Source organism: Capricornis sumatraensis, chromosome 2, assembly GCF_032405125.1.
Source record: "Capricornis sumatraensis isolate serow.1 chromosome 2, serow.2, whole genome shotgun sequence".
Taxonomy (NCBI): Eukaryota; Metazoa; Chordata; class Mammalia; order Artiodactyla; family Bovidae; genus Capricornis; species Capricornis sumatraensis.
In genome coordinates this window covers 133,060,860-133,071,268 of record NC_091070.1, presented here as the reverse complement: position 1 = coordinate 133,071,268, position 10,409 = coordinate 133,060,860, and the positions used below count along the sequence as shown (strand labels likewise).

The window sequence follows — 10,409 nt, the reverse complement described above, 5'->3', positions numbered from 1 at the left end:
TTTCTATTGTTACTCTTCTCAGTTAGACAGTAGGCCTCATGAGCTTTCCTGCCTTCTCTCTAAAATACCCATAGCACATGGCCCATTGTGTCTATTTAATGTGTATACTTATTATTTTATGGGTAAATGTTTACAAGTAAATGATCCACCTTCCTTTTGAAGCAAACTCCATGCCATATATATATATATATATATATATATATATATATATATATAACTTATTTATTTATTTTGGCCGGTACTGGATTGTCACTGATGCACACAGGCTATTTCTAGTTGTGTTGAGCAGGGGCTACACTTCCTTGTGGTGTGTGTACTTCTCATGTGGTGGCTTCTCTTGTTAGAGCCTGAGGCTCTTGTGTGTGTGAGCTTCAGCAGTTGTAGCACTTGGGCTCAGCAGTGGCAGTTCCCAGGCTCTAGAGTGCAGGCTCAGTAGTTGTGATGCACAAGCTTAGTTGCCACGTAGCATGTGGGATTTTCCCAACCCAAGGATCGAACCTATGTCTCCTGTATTAGCTGGCAGATTCTTTGTCACTAAGCCACTGGGGAAGCTGGCGACTTCCATGGTCTCAAAACACTTAAAAGTCTGTCTAGTCTGCACTTAACACCATTTGCTTTTCATTTTTCTCTATCAACCTTACTTCCTTGGCTGAAATAAACGAGATTATGACATGCTTGATGACAGTGATAATGTCACACCACTGTGATCCCCACAACATCTGACATGGTAGTTCCATATTCAATGAATACTTCATGTGTCAAAAGATATAAAAGTTCTCTGCTTGCAGAATGAAAAAAAATACAGTTTGCCACAAATAGGAAGTTGGCCCTTGAGATAAGAACTTTGCGACACACAGCTTAATGGTGTCAGTGGCAGTAATCACTGTTTCGTCATTCTGAAAAACAGGAATGGTAACAGAAGCAGCAAGTGAAAAGCTCCGTCTTAAACAATGACATCTTATAACTGGACTTTGTCTTAAAAGGTAAACACATTTACCCCATCTTTTAATATAGATGAAATAATCACCAAAACAAAATGTTAATCTAAATTTTAGTGGTTTCAGTTACTTTTTTTAACCTTATCTGGTCGGGGAAATGTTGTATGTGAATGGCTGCTTTTAGTTGGTGGATATTACGGCAATCAGTAAGATTCTCCAATGCTGGACAAAATGTGAAAAAGTATGTATATAGAGTACTGTTTCTATTTTAATTTATGTTTCTGTCAAATGTTTGGAGTGTTGTTTTCAAAGGGTATATGCTTCCTGTTTTTCTCAGAATGAATTTGTAACTAGCGTGGATTCATTAACTATTTCCCTGTGGCAACGTGTGAATGTTTTGTCTTTGAGGATGGGGAGACCCAACTTTTGTGTTAGGTGACTGTGCTAACATTTCTTTGGGGTGGTTGTAAATTTAGAACCACTCATGGGAAGGTTAAGATTTTATGGAAACCTATGATCCTCCCCTCCCCCACCTCCCCAGTGATTTGGTCTAGTACATATTCATAGGATAAATTCATACTATGATTAGTGCAAACACATATTTCAATATTTAAAAAATACTACATAAATATTTTACAGTACTCTACAAAGAACACTGTTGACTTTTTGTTTATTATCATTATGTTTAATTATGTTGCCTTTTATTTTTTATTGGAATATAATTGCTTTACAATGTTGTGATGGTTTCTGCTGTACAACATGGTAAATTGGCAATATATACATATATATCCCCTCCTTCTTGATTATTGACTTTTAAATTAGAAAAAGGAGCAAAAAGTGCTAGAAAAATTGTTACCCCTATGGATTCTGCTATGGATGATGGACTTTCTATCCCTATGGCTCAGAATTCTCACCAAATTTCCCCGTGGCATCTTTCTTGTTATCCTAGATTACATGATCTCTAAAAGTTTGTTTGATTGTAAGGCATTTGATAATTTTGCTGTTGTAACTGGTACATGGCAATGAGGTGTCCTTCTTCCAGTCTTTCCTTATGTCCAAGGACTTGGAAATTAATTCACTTTTGACAGCTAAATAATTAAGTACAAATAATTAATGTCATTTATTGTCTAAATAAATAACCTTAAAATACAGTAGTTATAGCAGAATTAAAAATTCTTCCCATGGGTTTGTCTAAGTATGTAGTAAAATTGTGGCCTCCTAAAATTGTTTGTTATTTTATTTTGTTCAAAGTGGAGATAATTTTTATCAACATGCAGGAAACTAGAAAACCAAGCTATAGTACATAGTTACAACAGAAGAACCTATCACCACTCAGAGGCTTATAGAAATTTTCAGTGAAATAGGAAAATGTTTATGATGAAACACTTAGTAAGAAAAGAAAAGGAACTATGAAGTATCTCAACTAGCTTTTAAAAGATGCATGGAAGTACAACAAAAAGGAAATATGCTAAAATATTAACAATGGATAGTGGAAGTTTGAGTGATTTTACTTTTCTGCTTTTAGGTACTCTATACTTTTCTGTATAAATAAATAAGAGGGGAAATACAGAAAGTTTAACATGAAAGAACCATAGCTTATGTAAAGACGTTGTCACGCTTGAAAAGATAATATATGAACAAAATAGAAGTGTCTGATGCAGGACCTCCAAGAGCAAGTTAGTTTGCCCAGCTCCGCTAGGGAAGGCTGAAGCCGATGCATCGGACCTACGTGACACTCAATATTAAAATCATCGACTCTGCTTCTTTCATACCTCAATTTGATGTTTATCAATAAAAATTATGGTTTTAATTGGCTTTCTCATACAGTTTGATGAAATGCACCAGCTATACAAACATGTTTCTTATGTTATTCTAGTTCGTACATTAGTCTCCTATGAGCTGCTTGGTATGAGTCTGTTCTGGAACATTCAGTCAATTCTTGATGCCCTGATGAGATCACAGAGCTGAGGCCTGCCTGCTGAACTGCGGTCCTCACACTGTAAAGTTTGGGACCACTGACCTCACAAGAACACCCTCCCACCATCTGCCTCTCTCCTTCATTACAGCTCCTATATTAAGATCACAATCTCAGAATTGGCCCCTCTGCTGCCTCTCTTTTCCAAGCTTTCTAAGACCTACCTTTTTTTTTTTTTAATTCTCAGGGGAAGGCAACATGGGAAGCCAAACGTCCAAACCTGAACCAAACGATAGTAAGTCTGCAATAGAACCCATTACTTACCTTGATGCTGAGTTCAGATGGACTGGAATCACTGGACACTGTGCTGAAGGGCTGTCAGGGGATGGTATTTCTGAAGCTGGAAGAATCGGATGCAGGATCTAATGCTAAGAAGAGTGGAAATGGGAACCAGGGAGAACTATCTGATCCTCCAAATATGAGTAAAGGGAGTCTCTGCTCAGTCAGCATTAGACCATCTTGGTAGTTTGAGAGCCTGGCTCACTTCCCTTGAGTGTGACCATGCTCAGTCATTCAGTCATGTCTGACTCTTTGCAACCCCATGTACTGTAGCCCATCAGGCTCCTCTGTCCATGGGATTCTCCAGGCAAGAATACTAGAGTGGGTTGCCATTTCTTCCTCCATGGGGATCTTCCTGACCCAGGGATTGAAGCAGTGTCTCCTGCTTTGGCAGGCAGATTCTTTAGCATTGAGCTTCCAGGGAAGTCCCTTCACCAAAGCTGCCTTTGGCTAGTCACTGTTAATAGCTGCCCTAAAAAGCAAACGAACCAAAAAAGGGCAGCAATTTCTAAGGTTATATTCCCCAGGACTTCGGGAGATGCCTGTTCTAGGTATCTCTTTGGTCTTTAACCCCTGGCCTTGAGATTCTCTGCTTAAGTCCCAGGGAGCATATGTCTCTAGGTCTCATTAAAATCTTTGAGAGAGAGCCCTGAAATGTCATTACAGGGACAAATGGGACTGCAGAAACACTAGGCTCTCCTTTCACTTGTGTAGCTGATAATTGTTTAAGCTCCTGATGTAGTTTTCATGTTAAAAAACACAGGCTTAAGAAACAATATTCCCTCCTCTCACAGAGCTGTAGCCCCCATGGTTAGACTCCACTGGTTGCTTGGATAAGGGGGAGCACACGGGGACCCTTGGGCTGGAGAAGATGTTGCCGATGCACTAATCCCCTTTGTATTCTTTCGCAGAGGGACCAGGCACCCACCCCACCACAGCCTCGGCAGTGACCTCTGCACCCTGCCCCTCTGGCCACCCCAGGTAAGCAAGAATTGCCTCCCATTTCATCTCATACCACATGGCATTTGATTCTGTGTTGACCACTTTGCCTTATGGACCTGGGGAGGGAGGTTTGGGGAGAAGGGACCAGAAACAGCAGTAGTAGTAAATCAGTATTTTACCTTCAGAGTGTGGCTCTTTATCTGGGGTCCCCCATGCCTCGAGAGACTCATGAAGCCCCTAATCTTATAAAATTTGCTATGTGCAGTCCTATGAACATTTTTAAGGGGGAACAGAGCCCGCACCTTTTACTGACACCTCAAGTGGATCCGGAACCTGAAAGCCAAAAGTTGAAAACTTGGGGGAGAGATTGAAAGTTGGCTAACCAGTGTGAAAGCTATTTCAGGGGTTTACCCATAGGTGGAAAGGGTCACCCTCTTGTCTTAAGGCCTTCAAAAAGTCCCATGGGTCATCTGCCCCCTTTCTTCACCACAACAGCAAAGAACATTTGGTCTTAGCCTTTTTTGCTGGAGTTATACTGACACTGCTGCTGATGGCCTTTGTCTTCCTCATCATAAAGAGCTTCAGAAAATGTAAGTCTCCAAGAGCTGTGACAGCCCTTCTTTCTCTGCCATCGAGAATAGAGGTAGCTTTGAGGGGAGTAAATCAGACAGAGCCCACGCTATCCACAGATTAAGAACTTGGACCCCTTCACTTCTCTCCTGGCCCTCCTCATCCTCCACCCTTCCCACCTCCAGCACCTCCCCGCTACCCTGTCCCTTCACCCAAGATTAAAGAAAGAAGCTTCTAATTCCTCCAGGCCCCATGGGTGAGACTTGTTCCTCTTCTTCCTGGCACTTGCAGCAGGCCATTCCAGTCCCCAGACCCTGGATCCTTCTTCAGATCATCCAGCCAAGGTAAGACAGCCACTCTGTTTCCTGAATATGGAGGCCTGATGCCACTGGACACTGGGCAACTGATTCTTCGAAGGGTTCTTCTGATCTCTGTGGGTCTTCTCTGACCCAAGCTTTCAAGTTGCTTTTAAATGTCACTTGCTTCTAAGAGACACCTTCCTCCAAATTGAAATGACTCATTCCTCCTCTTCCTTCCTCCTCTGCAGCTTTCATCCTCAGAGGAGGTACTTACCTATGCCAGCATGATTTTCAAAGCCCCCAAAGAAAACGGCGCTCACCTGACCGAGAGTGTACAGAATGCTGTATACTCGGATCCTGCTGTCTATGCTCAGGTTAAAGTGACAAACTCACCTTGCCTCTCCAGTGAGGCTTGAGTCCAGTTCCTTTTATCTCACCTCCATCTTCATCCATCATTTTCCATTTTAACAAATTCTGGACTACGACCAGATGAAACCACAGCTGGAGCTGTCTGGGTGTGCTCGGACAATGCTAGTCCCCAGTTTGAACACCAAGAGTCAATCTTTTCCTGGCCTGAGAAAAGACCTATGGCCCTCCCACTTGGACCAACAGCCTGTTAGACTGTTGAGAGCTGAGAGTACCTCCCCTGTCACCTTCTAAAAAGTGTGATATAGAGCTCACAGCACCAAGAGTGTTCCCTTGGCATCATTGATCTACTTGGGAAGAGTCAACCAAATGAACAATCCGGGTTGGATTACAAATAAAAGCAGACTCAGCAATGCTGACTCCTTCTCCATCATTGATGTGTCTTTCCCCATCACCTCTAGAGGTGCAGAGCTCATCCACAGCCAGAATACGCCTAATGAAAGTGGTGGTATCTGGAACTAACTCAGGATCGACTGGGGTACAAGTCCCAAATTCTACCACTAATTAACGTCCTTCATTCATTGGGGCAAGTATGCTAAACTTTTGAAGCTTCAATTTCCTCACCTTGAAAACAGAACTAATAACACATCTCCTAGTGTAAAAATAAATGAGATATCATTAAGTACTCTGTACATCCCAGAGCACTACACAAAACAAGGTCCCTGTTGGATAAAGCACTATTCAAATGAGAATGTCCATCTCCTTGCTATAGCATAAGAGATAGGCATAACAACAGTATAGGGGAACTAAAAAAAACTGATCGAAATGTTAGCCCTCTCCCCTGCCAAATTCCAATGGATAACCCCATAGATGGTCCTAGTAAAAATATCAGTAAGATTACTTTTTACTAGATAAGTTTATTCTAAATTTCCTTTGGAAGCCATAAATAAGAAAGATCATTCATAAAAGTAAGCAAATAAAAGACGGGAAGGCTGACCTGAACAGCTAACTGAAAGTACTATTTTATTAAGAATGGCTAATTAAAACATGTTAATGGTTTATGAATGAAAAAATAAAGGGATAACATAGAAAGACCAGAAATAGACCAAAAATTCCACAAGAGGAAATTTAGAGTATGATGAAGTTGGTATATCAAATCATTTGGGGAAAATTAGTTTATTCATAAATGGTGTTGAGAAAATTAGGTAGTCATGAAGATGAAAATAAGATCAGATCTATATCTTACTCCTTTTTTCAAAATTCCAGATATGTCAAAAATTTAACTAAAAAAATCATAAAAGTGCTTGAAGTAAATATGGGAGAACTTTGGAAAACAACAAAGTGAAGTGTGCCTTTGAATACATGACGCATGGTCAATAAAACAGAAAGGACTGATTAACTTAACTTACAAAGTACCGTTCAAAAGACAAATGGCAAGCTGGAAAAATACTTGCAGAGCATCTCATAGGCAAAGGGCTGATCTTCTCAACATATATGAGTTCCTATAAATCAATGAGGAAAAAAATCAACAACTCAATAGAAAAGTAAAAGAATGGATAAGGTTAGGCTATTAGCAGAAAAGGAAATATAAATGGCTTCAAACATACACTCAACTTTACTCTTTAAGATAAATCATAATTAGAACTATAATTAGATAATAAGTTCTGTCAGTAAGATCCGCAAAATTCAAAAAGTTTGCTAACAAACTGGACAAGATTGTGGAGAACTAAAACACATATATACTACTGTTCTGTTTCGAAGAATGTATTGTATTTAAACATGTGGAAGTCACCTATGTCATTTGAATTGCAGCATTCATCAAATAGACTAAAACTAAGTGAGGCTTGCTATACTCTAAACACTATTCCGAGTGCTTGGCATGTGTTCATGGAATCCCCACAAAACACCAGGAGGTTGCAGCAGTTATTATTCTCATTTTGGGTACAGAAGTGGAGGCACAAGGAGGTCAAACAACTTGCCTGAGCTCACAGTCACACACGAATACTGAATCCATACCTGTATTTACATATGTTTAGTCTCTCTCTGTAAGAAACATCATTAATGGTTTTAGTAATTGCTATTTTCTGGGGAGGGGAACCTGATAACTGAGGGACTGAGGGGCAGAGGTGGGAAGAAGTATGTTTTCCTTTAAAAACCTTTTTTTGTAACTTTTGAAGTCCTTCATTTACCTTGTTGAAGATTTTCAGAGAGCCTGATACCTAGTGTTCGCATTCCCCACCTGAATTCTAGACCAAGAGAGAAATAAGAGGACTCGGCAGACAGAGATCAAAGCAGCATCTTTATTACAAACATAGGAAAATATAAGCATAAACCCATAGCTGCAGAACCCTGAACTCCGTGCACTAAGGCAAGTAAGCCCTGCCCCTCCCCACAACCCAAACGGCAGCTCAACTGCCCTCAGGAGTTGCGAAAGATACCGTGTGCTCTTGAAATCTGCACCCAAGGGATTAAAAAAGGAAGGGGAAGGGCAGAGCAGTCACTTCTGGTTCCTACTCCCAGACTCATTAGACAAATCACTCCACTCTGCGGGGGCGTCCCTCACTAAGGAGTGCCCACCAACGGAGCTCAGTCCACGGGGAGGAAAGCTTTTTCTACAAATCTCTCTTAAAAATACATTAAGTAATATTTTTGAGAATCAAGGTAAGAAAATTAAGGTTCAAAGAGATGAAATAATTTACCCAGTGTCTCCCAGCTAGTGAGCAACAGAACAAAATTTAAACCCTCTGACTTCAAATTCCTTGCTTCTGGCCTCCACCGCAAGCTGTCCCAGACCCCATTCAGTGGCAGAGAAACTAGAAAGGTCAAGTTAGATGATCTATTCTAGGGAGTATGTTCGCTCTCAGATGGAGCAGCTGCTCCTGACAGCTGGATTTTGAGGGGAAGATAGAGGAAGTGAGAGTTGATAAAGGAAGGGCTCCCTCTGTGGAGAGCCAGTTTAAGGAAATAGTCTTGGGAAGAGATAGCAGTGCCACAGTGCGGTCGGTCGCACGAGGGCAGCAGAGCGCCAGGAATGCCCTTCTCCCCCGTGCTGGCTGTGTTGGTAGGGGAGGACTCAGTTTCACCTGAAACTGAGCAGACTTCAGACAATTCTACCAACCCTGAAGTTAGAAGCCACATCAACTTTCCAGTTCAGGGCCAGTACCTTATGAACAGCTTGCAAGAAGATGTATAACCAGCGTCCTATGGCCACCCAATACATGAAACGTCAGATTAATTCCTCTTCCCTGTTTTATTGAAACTTCCTAATTTTATCAGCACAACCCTGCATTTACAAAGTCTTGATTTTTTTTGTCTCCCTATCATGAAAAGTAGCACACAACTAGCCTTGCTGAAAGACAAAATGAGTAAATAATTGACCACAGATTCAACAAGTCTTTGGTATGGGGAGAAAACAGGCTGTGAACTCAACCATGGAACCAGAACCAACCTGCAGGATTCCCAAAGGAAATAGTTTTCCAGATAGGTAAGTGTGCATCTTCCAAGATGTCTATGGATGTCTTCATCTGTCATGGAAAATTGATGTCTGCTCTCTTGCCTTGTGTAGTAGGATGTCCTAACCCACCCAGCCAAGGATGGATTAAAGTGAAAGTGAAGTCACTCAGTCATGTCTGACTCTTTGCGACCCCATGGACAGTAGCCTGCACCAGGCTCCTCCGTCCATGGGATTTTCTAGGCAAGAGTACTGGAGTGGGTTGCCATTTCCTTCTCCAGGGAATCTTCCAGACCAAGGGATCGAACCCAGGTCTCCCGCATTGCAGGCAGACGCTTTACCGTCTGAGCCACCAGGGAAGTCCCAAGGATGGATTGCTGTTTGCAAAACCGGTGGGCTAGTGGCTTCTTTGTGCAAATTTAACACATGGCCACAGGAGAAGGATTCGGACTTTTGATGTTGTTTTATCTGGGACTGGGGAGGGAAGGGACTGGCTGAGTGGGCATACAGAGGGTGGCAGGAATGGCGTCCCCCTCCCTGCTCTTCCCATCAGCCTGCTTGTTGAATAGCTTTGGGTTCCCTACCTATGCAGAGAAGGCTTAGGGCTGAAGGAACTGTGTTCTTAAAAGACTCTGTGAGAGCCTGGACCTAAACGTGCAGGTGTATATAGAACCCTGTCCCAGGCCTGCCCAGATGGGACGCCACTGTGTGTCCTGAGCATGGAGACTGGCCAAAACCCTCTCAGGAGGGACTGGAAGAGCAGGGATTTTATGAGGGCAGCAGAAGCAGTGGGGAGATTCCAGGGTCTGAAAAGCAGCAGACACACCCTAGGGGGAGAGAGGCGTAGATGTGCAGGTGGAAGCTAGGAGTGTAGGTAATCCTGGCGTTCGTGACAGAATCACCTCACTTACACCCACAACTACTGATGCCCTTGTCTCAATTTGTTTCCTGATGTGAATGGATATTTCTCTTATCACACTTTGGTTTCTTACTGATCAGAAGCAGTGTCCATTCAGTCTGGTTCCCCATACAGTTTCCCAAACCGGTGGCAGTTTCCCAGTCTTTGAGCCAAGAGACTCTGAGAACCTGTGATGTAGCCTCTCTCCCTTTCTTTGGGTAGAACAGCATGGAATACTAATTCAGAAGTAAACTGGAATATTATACTTTAAAACAAACTTTTCTAGAAATACTTTCCCAGTGATATGCTGAGAGAAGTTAGTCATACCTTGGAGTTCATTCAACACTGGGTCAGAAATTTATTGGCTAAGGAATACAGCAGAAGTGATCTTCTGGCCCCCTGATCGAGATCTGGCCCTCTTCTTCACTTTTGACTTAGTTGCGTTAGAACTAAGATCTTGAGATGTTATCTGACTGTGGTGTTGCTCAGGAGTGGCCAAGCACAGACCCCTGACTGCGTCTGTTCTTACCTATCTGCAAATGATAGCTGGCGAGGTGAGAGGGGCCTTCAGAACACCTGAGATCAGAATCAGTCCCCAGGTTGTGGGCCAGTTGTCATGGTGATTCCACTGTAACATCATTTTATTTATGAACTTAATAATAAAAGAAATCTTCAGCCCCATCTGTTCAGT

The 10,409-nt window shown here is 42.1% G+C and overlaps 1 protein-coding gene across 1 annotated transcript; it reads left to right on the top strand.

Moving 5' to 3' along the window:
* The first annotated feature begins 907 nt into the window (after positions 1–907).
* On the top strand, positions 908–5,634 carry C2H1orf162 (chromosome 2 C1orf162 homolog). Its single transcript, XM_068966570.1, has 6 exons — positions 908–983; positions 3,101–3,148; positions 4,104–4,173; positions 4,630–4,724; positions 4,996–5,048; positions 5,252–5,634. Exons 2-6 carry the CDS (start codon positions 3,112–3,114, stop codon positions 5,417–5,419), a joined length of 423 nt encoding a protein of 140 aa, XP_068822671.1. The 5' UTR covers positions 908–983; positions 3,101–3,111; the 3' UTR covers positions 5,420–5,634.
* Positions 5,635–10,409: the final 4,775 nt, after the last annotated feature.